Source organism: Microtus oregoni, unplaced genomic scaffold (assembly GCF_018167655.1).
Source record: "Microtus oregoni isolate MIOR12 unplaced genomic scaffold, Mior012 000031F_ref0000149, whole genome shotgun sequence".
NCBI classification, from domain to species: Eukaryota; Metazoa; Chordata; class Mammalia; order Rodentia; family Cricetidae; genus Microtus; species Microtus oregoni.
The window spans coordinates 11,038,165-11,059,292 of NW_024543090.1; the positions used below are offsets into that span (position 1 = coordinate 11,038,165).

General features: G+C 35.8%; 1 protein-coding gene across 2 annotated transcripts in view; it reads right to left on the bottom strand.

Moving 5' to 3' along the window:
- The window catches only part of Ano3 (anoctamin 3), a 228,023-nt gene that overhangs the window by 104,579 nt on the left and 102,316 nt on the right, over window positions 1-21,128 (bottom strand). The window contains exons 1-2 of one of the 2 annotated variants that reach the window (XM_041679065.1): window positions 18,132-18,202; window positions 8,516-8,674 (exon numbers count right to left, since the gene is read on the bottom strand). In XM_041679065.1, the coding sequence (XP_041534999.1) occupies window positions 8,516-8,668 (153 nt within the window). In that variant the 5' untranslated portion in view covers window positions 8,669-8,674; window positions 18,132-18,202. Of the gene's footprint in view, window positions 1-8,515; window positions 8,675-18,131; window positions 18,203-21,128 lie in introns of those variants that run through there. The other variant, XM_041679064.1, reaches the window with a different exon arrangement.

Genomic DNA, 21,128 nt, shown 5'->3' on the forward strand with positions numbered 1-21,128 from the left:
CTCTATTCCCCATTCAGAGAAGTTATAAGACAAGTAAGAGTTTCAAGCTATTCTTCATGTCAAACAATCAAGACCCTTGCTGTCACTCGGAGAGAGCATAAAATACTGAAAATCATCTAGAGTCATTACCCAATTAATCCACTTATTTTATTGCCACATTTATTTTGAAGAAATTTTTAATCCTCTAACTATTTTCTGGGTACAGTGATTTTATTCTGAGGAAAATGAGTTGCTGAAATTATAAGGTGCCCTTGACATGATGGCTTGTTAGATTTATGAACTTACTGAAGGGATGGCACTGTGAAAATCACCCCAGGACAAACAACAAAAGACACTCTCATGACAGCATAATTTCTGAAGCAGCTTTTTTGCTGAAGATGCTTGTGACTATTTAATGGTAAATATTCTGAAATTTGTAGCTGACTGTGCCAGAGGTGGACATAGCATGCTATGCTTCTATAGGTCTATACATTCAGTCCTGCACTAAACATATTACCTATTCTTGGGAAGACAGCCATAGTTTTTAAGTTAGTTTTTGAGAATTTCATGCATTTAAAGTTTACAACAGTCCTTTCCCCATCCAACTCCTTTGGCACCCCTGCATTTCAAATTCAAGACCCTTTTTCTTCTATAAATATTATCATTTTATACACACACAAACGCATACGTGAATCTATTAGTGTTGCAAACTATATACCATTGTTACAAGCACTACTTATTCATTCAAATGAGTACTTAAGCACATTTTGAATTCCTATAGATATCTGTTATTGATCAAGGTAAAAGAGACAGTAATCATTTTGACATTTTCAGGCTCTTGATAATGACTCTTTCAGACTTAATAGAAAGGTTTCTATGTAGGCATGATAGCAATAACAAAAACTTTTGCAGCTAGAACTCCCATAGAACTAATGAGGGCAGTCTTAGCATGTTCCAGATCTGTATTTGAACCTCAGCACTATGCAGCAAAATAAAAATAAATAAGTAAATACAAATTTAAAACAGAGAACTTAAGCCTTCCACTTAAAGGATTCCCACCCAGAACAAGGGGAAGACACATTTCATATTCTATTACACATTTTGTCCTTATCTATATGTAGTTATTCTCAAGTGTTAATAAACTTGAGTTTACTTTAGATTTTAAGGTTTTTGCTAATTTAATTTTATCAGCCAGTCTTTCCCTTGCAGAGCACAACTTACATTCCTTCCATCTTGACTACCCCTTTGGCAGGATGTTTAGGTCCCAGATACTCAGCAACATAGTCCATCTGTACCCTTCGCTATCTCTATAACATTTGGATAATAAGTTAGCCCTCTGAATCTCAATTTTTTTTTGCCTGAAGAGAAATGAAAGGCCCTTGTCTCTGAGTTGAAGGAGGGAAGTTATTGACTGACTGTGTGAAGCACCTGCTCTTGACCAGGTGTGGCTGTCAGGTGACAATATTCATCTCAAATCAGATGTTTAAAACAAAGGTGAACTGCAAAGCATCCCAAGGATCCATCTTTCCTTTTGCTCCTCTGTAAGTAGCTACCTGGTTCCTCTGTGATGGAGCTTGTATCTTAAGTTTGAACATCTTTGTTTCCAGAATTTGTGGTAATATAAGTATAAAGTCAGGAACAACTCAAGACTGGTGAAAAAATTCAAAATTAAAAGCAAAAATAAAACAGAATAAAACAAACAAAAATCAAAATTCACACCAAGGCAACTTATGTAGAGATTTGAATCAAAATATATGTTAAATAGATAAATATTTTTTCTCTGATAAAGTATATTGACTATAAACTCTAAAACCAAAATTGTATTTGCATAAATGTTAGTCTGAGGAAGAGATTTACCTTTGTCAGGAACAACTCACAATTGGTAAGCAAATTCAAAATTAAAAGCAAAAAAAAAAACAGAAATAAAAAAACAAACAAAAATCAAAATTCACACCAAGGCAACTGGTGTATAGAGATTTGAATCAAAATATATGTTAAATAGATAAATATTTTTCTCTGGTAATATATATATATATATATATATTATATGTATATATATATTGAATATAAACTCTAAAAACAAAATGTATTTGTATAAATGTTAGTTGAGGAAGAGATTTAAAAACGGCTCCATCGATAGACAGTATACCACTGCTGTCTTAATTTACACCATTTCCATCACACTCATTGTCTAACTCTAATGGCAATTTCCTCTTTTTATAGTGTTTCACTACTGTGTGCTACAAGAGAAGTCAAATGGCATGTATGTCCATACATCTAATTCTATATCCGATTCACTGACGATGCACTGAAAAGATGCATCGTTTTATGTACTGCTACTGTTATCTTTGTTATTTTGTTATTATTATGCTCAATTATTTTCAGATAGGGCATTACTATGTCACCTGGATCTGTTTGGAACTAGTTGTGTAGACCCAGCTGGCCTTTAAATCACAATGCTTCTGTCACAGCTTCCCGAGAGCCGAGACTGCGAATGTGTTCCACTATGCCTGGTTAGCTAAGTTATTTTGAGCCTATATTTTGTCTAACTTACACCTGAACAAGAGAAGGAAAACAGGAAATGGCAGAGTCTCATTTTCTGCAGTGGGGCACTGTGTCAGGATCCAAAATAGCACTGAGAACAGCTTGCCTTGTGCAGGTTCTTAATTCATTGCTGTCAAGCTCTTGATGTGAAATAATCTAATCACCTAAAATAAAGGGCTGCTTTGAAAGGAGGGGTTTTGCATGGCAGTGACTACCATATCTGGGTAAAATGCCAGGCTAAGCGCACACAGCGAAAATGTATCTCATTTTCATGCCTTAGCTTTAAATGTATATATATAAAATGAAAGATTGTTTTTCACCAGCATGAATCAATGTTGTTTATTACTTTTCAACTTAATTTCTCTTTGTTTTGCCACCATTTGACAACACAAAAGACAACTGGCTTCCTTCTCTGCTGGTAGCAGGTCAGGGGATGCTATTGGTGACAGGATGGTGCTGTCAGGGGGAGAAATCACCTTCCTCTTTGGAAGCACGAACTGCCAATCTGGATCTATTCTGCTCACCTCCACTGAGAGCAGGCCTCTCAGAGGAACAAAACGCCCACAACTTTCACACTTCTCATTTTTACTTAATTATTCCACCCAAAATTCCCAAGGGGAAGAACATTTACTCCCAGGTGAAGAGGAGACTTTGAAATTTTGTCTTCACAAAGTTATTTTGTATGATTCGGATATAGAACAAAGAAAGAGTATTGAGTTCTCAAGGCATTTTCCACAACTGGGAGCAAGGTATATTGCTTATATGAACTGGATTATGAGACAAACCTCACAGTGACATATCACCTTCCTGTCCACAAAGATGTACCTTAAATACACAGCGTCTCTAGATGACACTCTCCTCTAAAACCTGTTCACACTGGCATGCAGTTTAACGACTATTTATTTGAGCTGTCTCTGCCAGACTCAGTGTTTAGCTCTGGTGCATATTTATTGATAAAACATGGGCAGATTTTCTAACCCCCATATTTTAGCTAGCAAATTCATGACTTTGAATATTTTTACAAAACTGCTTATCCTTTCATCAAAAGAAGCTCTAAATATTTTCAGCTCAATATTTATCAAGAAAAATTTCACCCAACATCTATCACACTTAATAGGAGAAACTGTGAAAGCTAATCAATGTTTTAAATGTTCATAATACTGAAAAAAATTAATGGGTGAGTGCTGGTCACTAAATCGACATCCCTGAGCACTCAGGGCATGTGAGGGCTCTACCACTGTTCTATAGTATTAACCTTAAAACACTGAATTTGATATTTGAGAGAGCTTTGAATATTTTGCTACCAATGGGTTTTTAATCATCATGAGATTTTATTTCAAAATATACTCAGGTTACATTCTATCTTCTCAGCCTCTGGCTTAGCAGGAGAATGCAGGGTGCTGATTTTTGTAATAGTAGTGATGTAGACAGGGCTCTTAGAATCCCTGCTCTTCGCTGTACTTGCCCATTATAATCCCCGGGTATGTGAACATGCAATATGACACTCCTCAACTAGATTATTATGTTACAGCCACATTTGATATCATAATGAAGTCTATTATGTGTTTTTAATATTTACTAACAACTAAAAACTCCCCTCTCTATATTCTGTCTCCTTGCATCTTCACATCACTTTGTTCCCCGCCCTGGTTTTTCTTCTCTCTTGGAAACACAACCAGAGTTTCTAGTGTTGTCCAGATCAAATTTAATGAGGCATTTGCAGAGGGGGAATTATAAAAGCACCCACCTCAGCCTTAACACTAGTAATATGAAATCTGGAGGAATGGGTTTCCCCAAATATTTTCCACCATTCTCATAATCAACAACAAAACATTTATTTTAATAGGGAAATGCTAGAGAGCAAAGAGGAAATGATACTAATGATGTAATGGCTACAGTGTGCAGAGGTAGCAGGTCCTATGATATAGGTAGTTTGATTCACCTACTGACCCAGATTTCCTAGCTCTTTAGTGTGTATTAAATCAGAAAAAAAAGTAAAGGTTAGTTGAGAAAACCATAATTATGCAATGTAGTAATAGGGACGGCGGGGCTGCCTCTCCGGCACCCCGGCCACCTGCTCGGCTTATGCCCCGAAATAACAACACACAAACTGTATTCATTTAAACACTGCTTGGCCCTTTAGCTCTAGCACTTACAGGCTAATTCTCACATCCTGATCAACCCATCTCTAATAATCTGTGAGAACCAGTCTTACCGGGAAGATTCTAGCCTAGTCCATCCTGGGTCGGAGCTTCATGGCGTGTGTCTGCCCAGGAGCGGGGCATGGCGTCTCTCTCAGGCGTCTGCTCCCGAGAGAAGAGCTGTGGAGTCTGACCTCACTTCCTCTTCCTCCCAGCATTTTGTTCTGTTTACTCCACCCACAGGGCCAAGCAGTTTCTTTATTGCTTAACCAATGAAATCAACAGATTGATATATGACACTCCCACATCAATGCAACCTAGAATGGAACATCCTCCGTTCAGAAATAACAGGAATCAGAGGGCTCGATCTTGCTGTGTGCCAATGTAAACAACCGGAGACCACAAGAAAAACGAAACATCCCTTTCCGTACAGAACATAACCATCTTTTTACTGCATCATGGAATTTTTCTTTGTAGTAATTCAGAGGAATAAGGAAGAAGACTCAACAACATCTGAACTTTGGCCGAGAAGACCCAATAGAACAGAGAGAAGCAGTGATCTTATCTGTTAGGATACCCGGTGTATATGTCTGGTTTCTGCACAGGCAAGTATCACCCAGTAAACACAGTTGTTTGGGCTTCTATAAATATTGGGTTCCCTAGAAGCTTGTTTGGTGTTTGTAAGATTACTTAGTGAATAAAGAGGTGATGTTAGGAAGGATGCTCTGACTTGTGTGAAGTAGAAATCCCAATGAAATTAAGTGAATAAAAACACTCTACAGGAGTCCTTTTTCAAAAAATACATTTTTATATGTTTAGTAACCAAGGATAGAGATATTCTGAGTTAACAGTCCCAGGTAATATAAGAAGAATATTAGATGAAAAGTTAAAATCAGAGTTTTGCTCTCTCCCTGTTCTGTGTCCTTTGGCAGTGCATAAACTTCCCCTCACTGCGACCTCAGCATGTTTTTGCTGTTTTGTACATATTAAAAAATTTTACCACATACAAATAAATTCAGTTATTTATGGATTCATTGGATAATAGTTTAGCACTCCCTAATATGCATTACTCAAAAATTTAATTCTAAGACATGGTTTTGGGAATGAAATATGAAAGGGATGGGATCAGAGGGTACCAGAAGAGTATCTCTGAGTCCCAAGCAACACTTTCCTAATTCTTATTAGAAAAGTATCCCTACTGCTTGTCCTGGGTTTTTGGAACTCATTCTCTTTGGATGAATACCTTGTTCAGCCTAGATATAGTAGGGAGAGCCTTGGGCTTTCCCCAAAGCAATGTGCCTTACCCTCTCTGAGAAGTAGATGGGGGGAAGGGTGGAATGAGAGGAGGGGAGGGAGTGGAAACTGGGATTGGTATGTAAAATGAAAAAAAGATAGTTTGTTTTATTTTTTCAGCCCAGTTCTTGACTATGGATCTTTATATCAGCTCCCATCAGTTACTGAATGAAGACTCTATGAAGTCTTCATAAAAAATGCTATGTCCCATTTTTAAAAATAGGGTTGTTTATTTCCTAGTTTAGCTTTTTTGTAGTTCTTTGTATATTCTAGACACTAACCTTTTGAAACTGATGAATGTATAATGAAAATGTCATATATTTATACATTGAAATATTATTAAACTGTTAAGAAAAATATAATTGTGAAATTCACAAAAAAGAAAATTACCTCAGTATTTTCCTTTTACCTTAGCATTTTTTTAAATCAAGTTAAAACACAACAGTTACAAGGTAACTGTTAAGATATTGAAATTTTAGCCAGCTATAAAATGGCTGACTAAACTTGTATGTTTTGATAATCTGCAGAGTCAAGGAGTTAAGACCATAGTAGATACAATAGTAATTTGTTTATGTGCATAAAACATGCTGAGAGGCAGCCAGCAGGAAACCAGCTATTAGGAAATTCTGAAAAGGAAAAGACATTTGTCTGGGTAGCAATGTGAACATTGGCCTTGATATCCATTTTCTTGGCTTTTCATTTCTTTGTTTGTTTATTTAATAATAGGGGTTTGTCTTTCTCTAATGTGATAAAATGTGATTCAGGCAAGAACCAACAATTAGTTATCTAATGCCAAGTGCTCAGCTCCAAGATCATATTCATATACATATAATGAATATGATTGAATCCCAGTTTCCACTCTCTCCCCTCCTCTCCTTCCACCCTTCCTTCAACCGTTCCCCTCATTCACTTCTCATAGAGGGTAAGGCACATTACTTTGGGAAAGCCCAAGGCTCTCCCTACTATATCTAGGCTGAACAAGGTATTCATCCAAAGAGAATGGGTTCCAAAAACCCAGTACAAGCAGTAGGGATAATTTTCTAATAAGATTTAGCAGCATGTTGCTTGGGACTCAGAGATAATGATCCTATCCCTTTCATTTTTTTCAATCCCAAAACCATGTTTTAGAATTAAATTTTTGAGTAATGCATGTTAGGGAGTACTAAACTATTATCCAGTATATCCATAAATTGTATTATTAGGTTGAATTTATATATTTAGCTGTGTGTGTGCTTATGTGTGTATTTTTATGTGTGTATTTTTATGTGTGTGTGTGTGTGTATGTATGTGTGTATGAGTGTATAATAACAGTTAAAGAGAAAGAGGCCATGGATGTGACACAGTGCAAGGGACGAATGGGAGGGACTGGATGGAGGAAAGAGAAGAGGTGATACGATGTGATATATTATAATTTCATAAAATATTAAAAAGAGAATAGTGGTGCAATTCCACTTTGGAATGAAAACTTAGCCTATTTATACTGATTTCTCTGATAACTGTTTTCATAGATTTTGGGAATATAGCTCAATCACTGTTTTTTTTTTTTTTTTTTTTTTTTTTTTTTTTTTTTTTTTTTTTTGAGACAGGGTTTCTCTGTGGTTTTGGAGCCTGTCCTGGAACTAGCTCTTGTAGACCAGGCTGGTCTCGAACTCACAGAGATCCGCCTGCCTCTGCCTCCCGAGTGCTGGGATTAAAGGCGTGCGCCACCACCGCCCGGCAATCACTGTGTTTTTAATACTATTTTAAGATCTAACAATATTTTTCATGGGCCCATTTCAAAATTGGTTAGTTTTAGCTAGAGAAGTGCCTCAGTGATTAAAAAAGGTTACTGTTCTTTCAGAGGACTATTTCAGTTCCCAGCATCAATGCTGTGTGGTTTACAACTGCCTGTAATTCCAGGTCCAAGGAACCCAACACCTCCAACAACACCTGCACTCATGTGTACATACCCAGTCACTAGTACTCATAATAAATTTCATTAAAATAGATGTTTAAAAAACAAAATGTACCATAGGCTAACTAAAATAACAAAAGTGGCAATTTTAACATCATAGAACAATGAAAATGTATATTTCCTTTTTTCTATGTTCTTGTTTTCATAGACCTGGATCCTTTTGTTGTTTTACCAGAAGGAAAGGAATAAATAGTTCTTTGAAAAGACTCATAAAAGCATAAAAGAAAGAGGATGATTGAGGCCAGTGTCCATACTTCTCACAATCAAACTTGCATTTCAGCAGCTTGGCAAAAACCTCCAACACTTTTCGCTTTCCTAATATAGGATTTTCTAGTTTACATGGACATAATCATTACATATTTGGTATTCAAAACTGCAAAAATTGCCATATCCTTTGAAAAAATATTTTATATGTACAGAAAAACATAGAGGAAAAAAGTAAATACATATTTAAATGGGACAGCACATATCTATTTATTTTACATTTGGAAAAATGAGTATATTTTATTAAGTTCCGTGGCATGGACCATATATGCTAAAGTATGACTGATAGTATCTATACCAGAATATTAGTCAAAAAAACTGATAATGAAAAAGCCTGTACCTCCTTCTCCAACATCAAGCCTTCTGCTCGCAGGTTCTTTTCAAATGTGTTTCTTTTGTCATATTGTATGTTTGTCTTCCGATAAACCAGGATATAATCGATTCGTTTTTTGCCATCTTTAAATAAGAGTCCACTGGAGGCTATGTAATTCATGTCATTCTGGAAAAGATTGGTTAATAGTGTAAGTCAGATAAACATGCATGCTAGTTATAGGCATTAACAAATTATTACCAGAAAATAATGTGTGTGTTTTAGATGCCTACTGAAAACTATAGAAAGAAAATTGAAGCTAGTCTACAATCTACAATGGAAGACCGGCTTGCATGCCCGTAATTAGGTTTATAGTTTGATGGCTGATCCTTGAGTTGGTGTATGTCTTATTCTATAAGTCTCTGTAAAAATACCAGCTAGCATATCTTCCATACTGAGCAGACCATGTCCAAATATAATTATTTTCATATTTTATCTTGTTCATTCGCAACTTACATTCCAAAGTTAAAGACATCAAGACTGAAGGAAATGAAACCAACATTATGCCATGTATTATTTAAGACATACACAAATCTCTGCTTTTCTAAATCACTGTTCAATAATGCTGAGACCATGCAATAATTCTTGAATTGCAAGCATCGGGAAATGTTTACTCTTAGAATACGACTGCAAAGTGATGGAAATAGTGCACCCATTACAACTCATAGCTAGCTCATCAAGACTGGTTAAAGATGCTGAGGAGGTGGTTGTTCAGTTTGTAAAAATGCTTGCTGAGCAAGCCTCGGGAACTGAGTATGGATTGTCAGACACAGAAATGAATTCCTCAGTGATCCCAACATGCCCCAGTGTGGAAACGGGAGGAAGAGACTGGAGAGTCTTCTGACTATCTAAGGCCAGATAGCTTGGCTAATGCAGCAGCAAAAATAGTCTCTTTCAAACAAGGCGATGCTCTATAACACACATGTACAGTCCCTAAACCTATCCACAAAGCAGTTTGAAGGATCTCACATGCTGTTGCCAATATTAGAAGCTATTTTCATAAAATGGGAGATATTCAGCTAGATATTTTCTTTGCAAGATTCATCTTAAAATATCTTTTTATTTTATTTTTTATTTATTTAATTATTTTTATTTTTTAAATTTATTTATTTATTAAGGATTTCTGCCTCGTCCCCGCAACCACTTCCCATTTCCCTCCCCCTCCCCCGATCAAGTCTCCCTCCCTCATCTGCTCGAAGAGCAATCAGGGTTCCCTGACCTGTGGGAAGCCCAAGGACTGCCCACCTCTATCCAGGTCTCGTAAGGTGAGCATCCAAACTGCCTAGGCTCCCACAAAGCCAGTACGTGCAGTAGGATCAAAAACCCACTGCAATTGTTCTTGAATTCTCAGTATTCCTCATTGTCTGCTATGTTCAGCTAGTCCGGATTTATCCCATGCTTTTTCAGATTGTTTGTAGTAGCCAGAACCTGGAAACAACCTAGATGCCCTTCAACGGAAGAATGGATGAAGAAAGTATGGAATATATACATATTAGAGTATTACTCAGCAGTAAAAAACAAGGACTTCTTGAATTTTGCATACAAATGGATGGAAATAGAAAACGCTATCCTGAGTGAGGTAAGCCAGACCCAAAAAGAGGAACATGGGATGTACTCACTCATATTTGGTTTCTAGCCATAAATAAAGGACATTGAGCTTATAATTCATGTTCCTAGAGAAGCCAAATAAGAAGGTGAATCCAAAGACAAACACATAGGCATCCTCATGAATATTAACCTTCATCAGGCGATGAAAGGAGACAGAGACAGAGACCCACATGGGAGCACCGGACAGAAATCTCAAGGTCCAAATCAGGAGCAGAAGGAGACAGAGCACGAGCAAGGAACTCAGGACCACGAGGGGTGCACCCACACACTAAGACAATGGGGATGTTCTATTGGGAACTCACCAAGGCCAGCAGATGTAGGCCTCTACATATGTGAGACAGTTGTGTAGCTTGGTCTGCTTATGGGACTCACGGCAGTGGGAGCAGGGTCTGTCTGTAATGCTTTGCCTGGCTTCTGAGAACTTATTCTTCTTACTGGGTTGCCTTTCCCAGCCTTAATTCAAGGGGAGGAGTTTAGTCCTACCTGAACTAGCTATTTCAAGCTTTATTGACACTCATGGGAAGTTTGCCCCTTTCTGAACAGAAACAGAGGAGGAATGAATTGGGATGGGGGGTGAGGGGAGGTAGGAGAAGGGACTGGGAGGACAGGAGGGAGGATAAACTGTGGTTGGGATATAAAACAAAGGAATAAATTTAATAATAATTGTAATAAAGATACTGAAGTGTAGCTCTTCACAGTAGATGGCTTCGTGTGTGTGTGTGTGTGTGTGTGTGTGTGTGTGTGTGTGTGTGTTAGGGGAGGGTTGGGGGAGGGAGACTCAGTTATCCTTAAGAGGTTGGCTACTGGTGAGTTTGACCAATGAGTATATTAACAACACAAATTGTCCTTGGTGGTTTTTTATTTTTTTGTCTGTTGGGGTAAAACACAATGATGGGAATGTAGACCTGGGAGGAATGGAAAGATATGTAATGGGGTGCATTGTGTGAAATTCCTAAATAATCGATAAAATATTATGTTGCTAAAAATAGCTTAGCTAACATCCTTTAATGCTCTAAAATGCCTCTCCAACATTCCGTCTTAAAATACACTAAGACTATATAGGTTGTACAATCTTTTTTATTATTTAGAACAATTTGAGTTTAAATATATTTTGATCATATTCTGTCTCTCCCCTAAGTTCTTCCAGATCCTCTCCCCATCCCTACCCATCCAAATTTAAGTTTTCTCAAAAAAAAACCCTTCAATAAAAGAACACAACACCCTAAAAACAAAATCAAAAAATAAACCATACCCTTCAACAAAACAAAAAATCAAAACAAGAAACAAAACCTCCACCAAACTGCAACGATTTAAAATTACACAAAGGAGTGTGGTGTCCAATTATGCATCAGTCAGCTATTCCAAAACAGGAGGCTGTCCTGGAATATTTGATATACTACATGCCACTCTATTAAAGAAAGTCGATCCTTTATCACCCCGCAGGCTAAGTGAGAGTTCTGCTGTTAACACTTACTCTAGTGGCTAGATTTTCAGATGTTTGTTTGTTCATTCATTAATTTATACAAATATTTCTTTTGTTCATTTTAAAAATGTATAACAAAATAAAACAGAATAAGATATAACAAAAGGTATCACCTCAAAGTTGGACAAAAAAATTACTCAAATTCCGGTAGATTTCCTGATGAAGACATTTCCTGATGTCTTTCAAAAGGACTCCATACCATTCTAATGCCCAAGATCATAAAGAAGAGCAAGGCCTTGAACCCAGGTGTGCATTTTTAGCTAGTGTCCACTGTGTCTGCTTGTTACACAATGTTTCCTACATAGGCATTCTTGAGATGCAGAGAAACTGCATAATATCTTGGGGGGCCAACACCATTATAGACGAAGGCATGTTGAACTACCATGAAGAGCCTGGTTAGGACACATGTTTAGAAATGAGTGTCTGATGATATTAGGGAGTGGTGTCCATGGAGAGAAAAAGCAAGAAGTCATTTAGGTGAAGGAACCGAAAGGAAGTGAATAAGAATGTCACCCTGCAACAGCAGGCTATGTTTCTCAGGATCCATGATACACTCTGCTATTCAAATAGAGCAGTCTACTGTATGAATTCATCTCCTAGCAACCCCCGAGCTCAAAGACAAGAATATGTGGTACATAGGTTTTTTTTTTTTAACGAGTAGAAAATTAGCAATATTTCAAGAAATATTTTATTAAGTAGCTTAATAGGACTATGGTGGTCACTTTTAATGTCAGCTTGCAATAAATTAGCTTCACCTATGCTATGCAGAAAGCATTAATTGAGGAATTTTTCTGATATCTTTAATTGATGTGGAATGAGCTACCCAAAATGTGGGTGGTACTTTTTTGTAGCAGTCCAGTAAAAAATAAAATAAAATAAATAAATAAATAAATAAAGGCCATAGCAGAAGGTAGAGCCTCTGCTTGTTGCTTGCTTAGCCTTCCCCCTTGCTCTGGCTGCTGATTCCTTTGCTGATTTTAGAATTAGTGTTTTCAGGCCTCCTCCATCCTCATCTAAGAGTCAGTGTTTCTTCTGTAATCCCCAGATTTTCTGCACCAGGTTGATAGTGAAGAAGCCTTGTGGTCTGAGCAACTATCAGGTTCTTAGCTTCTCATTGTAGCACAGATGGTGGTGCTGCTTCAAAGTAAGCTGATTTAATAAATTATGTATAGATCTAGAATGAATACATATATATATATATATATATATATATATATATATATATATTCCATTCTGTCTTTTGTGTTCCCAATCCTACCTGATACAGAGACTAGGTTATCAAAACTAGCAGATACAGTAAGTTTTACATCATAATGAAAATAATAGCTATCACTTGTTGAACATTTACTTTGAAGCACATGTTTTACTAAGAGCTTCCAAAATTGTTTAATTTAATCCCATGTAGCTTTTTAGGTGCATCATGTTCTGAATACACCAAAGCTTAACTGATTCCCAGATGTCATAGAAAAGAAAACAGTTAATCCAGAAAGGCATCCACTTAGCATCTTATCTGGGGTTCTAGCAACTATGTGTAAACAGAATTTGTCTTCTTTTTCTCATTCTTTATACCATTTCCCACCTCACTATGGTAACTATGATAACTTTTTAATTAGATTATTGTAACAGTCTAGCTTGCCTACTTTGTGTCCCTCTATTCCATGCCTAATATGAGGGGTGAGATACTGAGTGGAGGTCAGCACCATGGAAGCAGTCAGGTGACTTCTTTGTCTCAGGTTCTCCAGAGGTTATCTATGGTGTTCCTTACTCTCAATCACTGTTTCTCTAATATTCTTTTTCTTAGCCCTTGATAGCTTCTATCATTGTCCTGAATTATTTGTGTTTTTACCAGCTGTTTTATGCTTATATAATTGGAATTTTTAAACATAAACATTCTAGTTTGTTATTCTTTCTTTGATAAAACAGATACCAAAGGTAAATTGGGGAGGAAGGATTTATTTGGCATACAAGTTACAGTTTGTTTTGGAGGAGAAGGTAAGTGAGGGAGTGATATGAAAGCTTAAAGTAGAGACTGTGAAGAAACACTGCCAATTGCCCTTTCCTCTGCTTCTGTTCAGCTACATTCCTTACACACCCCCAAACCACCCACCTACATGTGTCTTTGTCCACACTGACTGAGGTCTTCCTCTATCAATTAGCGTCAAAAAACTCTCCCACAAGCATACCTGTAGGTCAATTTGATACAGACAATTCTTCACAGTGGGTTTTCAATCCCCCCTCTTTTTCTATTTTGTTCAATGAGTAATCCAAATATATAACTTTTAACAAGACAGACGGTAGGATCCAATGAACATTTGTAGAAAGAAAAAAGAAAATGGAGAAGGCAGGGAGGTGTGAAAGCAATGAGAGGGAAGACCCATATGTGGCCAGGTAGCACTAACAAAAAAACTTGAAGGACAAGAAAAACTGGTGTGTTCATTTATTATCTTCTTCCCTCTAATAGAGGATCAGTGATATGAATCCACAGTGAACTTTCACACCAGCTTCATGGCATTTCAGTGTTAACAGCTTGCTGCTACTTTGCACCCAAGCCTCAGTGGGCTATGCATTTTAATTTTCCTAGTTTACAGCCTCCTTCTTCAATTTAAAAAAAAACACACAGCAGTTGATACTTACAATACTAGCAGCATATTAGGTGAAGAAGAAGACATTCAGAAAGCCATATGAATCAAGAGATTGATTGTTACCATTACTAACACAAAGCAGGACACTTTCAAAGAGACTTAACGTTGTTTTGATAACAGCATGGAATGAAAATAGAACTTAGGTTATTACAGAAATCTATTTCCCCATTTTTAAGTAAGTGGGTGCTAAAGTCACCCAAAGAAATTCTGCCTTATTAGAAAATTGATATCTTATTGATAAGAAGTGACCTTAAATAGTATACCCAAATGTCATCTCTGAGTAAACAATGCCTTAAATTGCATTAACAAGTGCTACAATTCATTATCCAATCATTCTGTCAAATCTAAATAAAAAATAATGAATTTTTCCAGTTTTCCTACATACAATACAACATCAATATCAAGATACAAAAAAGCAAGGCAATATCTGGATATCTTTTCTAAATCATGTGAAATGAATTAAATATAGACTCAATATAATTAGATGGCAAAGAACATAGCATTTTATTTGAACTATGACAGTCATTATCTGAAGTATAAACTAATCTATGCTTTGATCTTTTGCCTACATGAAGAACTGAAAGAAAATTTATTGTGTGTATTATTAAATATAGATGCAAAAGTTAAACTTCAGATATTTTTGTTTGTTTGTTTTTTGAGACAAAGTTTATGTATGTTTCCCTGTCTTGAAAATCACTCTGTAGACCAGACTGATCTCTTGAGTGCTGTTCTTAAAGGCATGTGCCACACTGCCTGGCATCAAGTACATTTTATAAAAAGTAATTGACAAAGTATGAAATCATGATTTAGATTATGTTGTAAACATTTACTTTTATTTTTAATTTTCCCTCTTGTATTTATATAATTTTATTATATTTATCTACCTTTAACAAGCAGTCTGTTTTCTCTCATATGCTAAATCTAGTTTTAAAACAAAGTAAAAAAATAGAGAGATGAAAGCAAATTGGGGACTTCTTAGGAAAAAGAAAGGATGGCAATGGAGATAGAGGGATAAAAACTTGTAATGATGCTGAACATGACCAAAGTATATGATACACATATAAGAAATAATCATATGATGTTTATATGCTAACAAAATCCTGCAAACAGCATATAGAGGAATGATGACAGAAAATGAATAACAGGGTACAGTCAGAAAGAAACTGTCTAATGGGCTCCAGGAGCCAGTAAGGGCTTCATTATCATGCAAAATTTAATAAATTTAGTGAAGATTATAACATAATATTAGATTATATCATTAGTCTATACTGATTTCTGATTATCAGTTGGCCGCACGTTTGAGTTAGTATAATTCAATATGATACAATGGTTGAGGTATTTAAATCTGTATTCAAACTATTTGGGCTCCAATTAACGGAGCCTCCTGTTCATTTAGTTTAACAGTGATCAGTCTCAATTCTACAGCTTTTAAATCAGAATAACAATTATACTACCTGTGAGGGATTATTTCTAAGACTAAATGAGATAAACATCCATTTATATATCTTGCGGTACTTGTTTAGAAGTCTTTCTATCAGGTGTACCCATGAGAAAACTGTTGACTCATAATGTTTATTTTTGATTCCAATATATATTGATAAACAATATTTAAATTGATTTGTGATCATTCCAAAAGCAATTCTGTGCCTTGTGAATGAATGAATACTCTCCAATTTTTCAAAACTAGGGAGTTTATATAATAGACATTTATTGAGGTTTTAAATTGTATTCCCATTTCTAATAATTTTATGTTTTACATACATTCTAAATAGCAAGCCATTTGATTTGTATATATGTTAAAAGCTACAATTTTTGTCTTCAGATGGATTTTCACCATTTTTAAATATACTTGAAGGTCATATCCTCAATTTTAATTTATTTGAATTTATTACATTAAAGATGCCTTGTCCTTTTTATGAAGGCATTCCTTATTCATAGATTGTGATGATTTCTTCCTCCTTAATTGTGTAGAACAATTCTCTCCTACCCCATAAGACTGAGATCTGGGGACTGGAGAAATGGCTCTGTGTTGTACGGGTCCTGGACCAATTGATAAAGTTTTATAAGGACTCGTGCAACATGAATAGCTTGCACAAGTCAAGTCTTTGTTACTGAGTCTAGTTCTAGACTAAAAACTTTATTTTATTTTGTTTTGTTATCTGAGGCAGGGTTTCTCTGTATAGCTTTGGTGCCTGTCCTGGAACTAGCTCTTGTAGATCAGGCTGGCCTCTAACTCACAGAGATCCACCTGCCTCTGACTCCCGAGTGCTGGGATTAAAGGTGTGCACCACCAGCATCTAGCTGAAGATTTTTATTTAATCACACTCAATAATATAAAAGAATAGAACATTCCCAGTATGCGTAATTTGTAACTGCTGCCCATATCTGCTCCCACACACATGGACATTTTTTTTTTGCAAATTTTAAATATCAGTTATCACTATGCCCATTTTAGGAATTTCTCTGCATTTTATAAGACAGGATTCAGTGAATAATACAAATACTTCCTCAAATACAAAGGAGCAGTGCATGATTCAGGATTTCTCAGAAGACTGCAAGGCTTAGATTGGTAATGGCTCTTTAGTTTCCTTGGTTATGTGGCTCCTTTAATTCAGTGTTCATGATCCACAACAGACAGAGTGGTTCAACTTTCCTCTATAATTTGTGTAACCATTTGGATGCTCCTAGTGCACAAGATCATTATCATGTTATATGATTGTTTCTTAATCCTGTCCTAAGGGCTCTAGAAAAAATTTAAAAGTCAAATATCCTTTCCATAATTTTCATTAGTGATATTAAATTTTGACCTCCTGTGTATCTTTGTGTAAGTTTAATTCTAAGTTAAGGAAAGGCAGTCTATATTTTGTTATTAAGACACCATATTTCACCAGGACTTTCCTGCTTAGACTCCTCAATTGAATTCCCAGAGACTTGGCATGCAATTTAAATTTATTTCAGGACACAAACATCTCCCACCATTAGCTCATTATAGACCTTTTTCTCTAATGAACCATGTGTTCATATATTTCCAAAAATCCTTATTAAAATAAACTAAGAAAAGATATACTGACATTCAGAAGAAATTTATACACAGTGGAAATTTATTAAATGTTGCTCTAATTGTTAAAAATTCTGCTTCTTCTTCTAGATATTTTTTAATTTTAAAAATAGTACTGATTAGGAAGAAAATAACTTAATTTCCCAAGTCTTCTAAAGAATAAAGTATATAATAACATATATGCATTTAATTAACTCTAAATACACCAGAAATGTAATGCTGAATTTACTGTACAGTCTTTAATTATGAGCTTTAGGAATGCCAAACCTCTGACCTCAATACTGAGCAGATGCTCAGTGCTGGTAAGAACTTGGCCAGGTTCATTACCTCCACCTCTTTTCCATATGGTATCATCAGTAATAAAAATCATCTCCTAAGCTTCAACTAGAATGCCCACACTGGACAGCAGGGTGGCTAAGGTTCTATTCCAGATTCGACAGAGAAAAATACAGTTTAAGAGCACCTCGCTAAAAGTAACATTTAATAATAAATCATACATATGATTTCAATGTTTTGTTGCTGTTATCAATGCCATAGTATCCCTTAAGGAACTTACACAACATGCCAATGATGATCTCCAATATATACTTAGTAATACTAAAATGACTGGCCATCTCATAGGTACAATGAAGTCATTTTCAAGAAATAACTGAATTTCTATTTCTGCTTTTTTATATCTGCTCTTATAATGAATAAAGCAAAAAGTATAAAGTTAAAACATTGATAAACATTGGGTAGTTGACAATCACTGTGTTAAGTTAAGGCCAAAATATAATTCGGGGTTCAGCAGCTTACCTGAGCCCTTGATCCACTTACGGCCCTAAGGACATTTGCAGAGCCTGCGAGTGTGGGCTTTGTTTTTGAAAATTCCTAGGTGCCAGGGTTAGAAAGAAGAGTGAGTCAGATAATCCAGGCTGCAGATATTTTTAGGATGCATAGAGTAAGTGAACTTGAACTATTCAGCTATTCCCTGCTTTGGGTTCTATGCTTGTAACATATGACAGGCAAGCGGGTGCCTAAAAGAAAGGGACTCCTCAACTCAGAGTGGTCACGGAGTATACATAGCCAAATTGGATTTGTTTTCAATTTTGCAACGAAAATCAAGGTGACACTTCAAAATACAGGACGACAATGAAACATGGGGGTGGCCCCAGTTCATTATTCAGTCAAAGGCTATCATTTCACTGGGTTATATAATGTGAAATGCCAAAATTACAGATTACATTATCAAAACCTCAGGTACAATTTTTGTCTAATATTGAACACACCCATATTAGGAAAGACACAATGTTCCCAGGCAAGTTATTATCAATAGTTACATGTTTATTAATATTCAATTATTTTGAGGAGCCAAAAAGAAAATTATCCATAATCTTTACATTAAGATGATTTTTATCTGTTGAGAATGTATCAGCTTGTGCAGAAGAAGCAAGCTCTGAGAAAGATGCATTCCTGCATCTACAGAAAAGTACTTTTCATGATCCAGTGATCTTTAATTCTCTGATCCTTTTGGCTGTAAATTCCATTGCAAGGACAAAAATCGCTTAAGACATAAGAAAGGGAAAGAAGGGTCAATGAACCAGCATGTTTTGCTGATATTATCATGCAGATGATCATGTTTTGTTTAAAAAGAGTTTACTTAGAGATTCAAGACATTTTAGGAACTTGGAAAGCTGGTATTTAACATGCATTGAACTCCTAACAACTATTTTTATACATGTGTTATTCTTTCTCGATCCAAAGTTACTTTTATTGCTGAAAGTAAGGTTTTTGCAAGGAGAAAATGACAAATTTTGAACGTGTAAGTTATAGCTCTGGAATCTTCTGTTTTATGGAGGCTGTTTTCTTATTTGAAGCTATCATCTATAGTATTTCTTATGTTATAAGAGACAAATCAACACAAAACCAGTCATTTTAACCATTTTTTGGCAGTAGGGAATATATTTAGACAAATAACCATACATATGCCTGGAAATAATTTGTAGAGCTTCAGGGGTTAGTAGATTCCTGGAAGCTCATTTATGGTTTCTCTTAGGGGTTGATAGGCTGGGAAACCCTGGATTTAGCAATCCTTGTAATAACCTTGCTTGTTCTCTTATTCAAGTACTAACCAGGCCTGTCCCTACTTGACTTCCTAGATCTGATGTGATCCAGCAGGTTTAGGGTGATATGACAATAGACAAATAAGTCTGCTTATAAACTTAAGTTCCTCTTGTCAAGATTGGTAGAAGTTAGTTAAATCATTTATGGCAAATATTCCAAGCCTTTTGGGAGCTTCCAGGCTATAACAGTTTGTCTATTTGAGAAGTTCTTCAGAGCTGAATGGAGGCATCAATATGTCTTCAGTTTCACATTCTAGCATTTTATATAATTCCCCACATTTTTATTTCATTGTACGCAAGTTAATTAAATTTTCAACATCTCTTTCAAAGCAGCCTACTGATATGAAAACCATTCATAAACAATTTATCTGTTTTGAATAAAAAACTAACTATGTTAATAGAGCTGTACAATGATCACCACTGCATTTTGGAAAGGTTCAATACACATAAAAGAAATGTCCATAGTCCATTAGTGTTCATTCTCCATTTTCTCTTTCCCTTCTAGTCTCTGTCATTCATTGCTAGCCCCAAGGGAACACTGATGTACCTTGTGGGCATGTGTACTTTGTGGGCATGTGTGCACACACGTGGGTGTGCCTGTTTACTTTAAAAATTGTGATGGTAGTGTTTAATGTAGATAAAGAGCTGCAAAATTGAATAACCCCCTCCAAATAGCAAAATAATAAACAGGCCAATAAAATGAACAGATAATTCTTGAGAAGAAATAAAAAATGGCTAATGAATATTTTTAAAGTGTTCACCATACTTCACAAACACTATAATGTACACTAAAACTACTTTGTGAGTCTCTAATCATGCTAGTAGAATATCATAAAAAATATGGTACATATATAGGGAAAGAGCAACTATTCTACACTTGTTGGTTAGAATATAACCTGGGGCAGACACTGTGGAAATCAGTGTAGAGACCTCTTGAAACATTAAACACTGAACCATATGGTTCAGCTATACTCCAGGTTCTACAACCAAAGTACTCTGTATATCAATATATTTGCTCATTCATGTTTATTGTTGCTCTATTCACAGTATCAATGGAACAGATCCAGCCTATATGCCCATTATCCAATGATTGGATTACTCAGAACATGGTATATTCAAGCAATGGGGTAATACTTATCTGTAAAGAAAAAATGATTTGTAGTAAATATGTGGTACTGAAAACTATATTAAGTGAGATAACCCAGGTTCAGAAAGACGAATATTCCATGGTATCTCTCATATGCAGATCCTAGCTTATAATGGATAGATGTGTTCATTTAGTTAGGGTTATTTGTATGTGGAGACTTGGAAACCAGACAAGAGCCCATGAGAGGGGACAGAGTAAACAATTTTAAGGGAAGGAGAAGAATGTATTAGAATGCATGTTATAAGAAATTAGAAGGTAGACTTGTGGGGGAGAAAAGATACAAGTGAGCATGAGCACAGGAGTAGGCTAGGGAGATAAGGGTAGTAAAACAGGATGCAGGAAGGAGAATGAAACTATGTAAATAAAAAATTCTTATAAATGAATCTGTTATTTTATAGGCTAGGCTAATTTAAAAAAGAAAGGCTAGAAATAACCTATGTTTTAGGGTATTGGTAAAATGATTTTCCAAGTTTCTGAATAGAAATTCAATACAGTAATAAAAATGAGTCTGTTTGCAAACTTGTTTTGAACAATTTGCAAGAT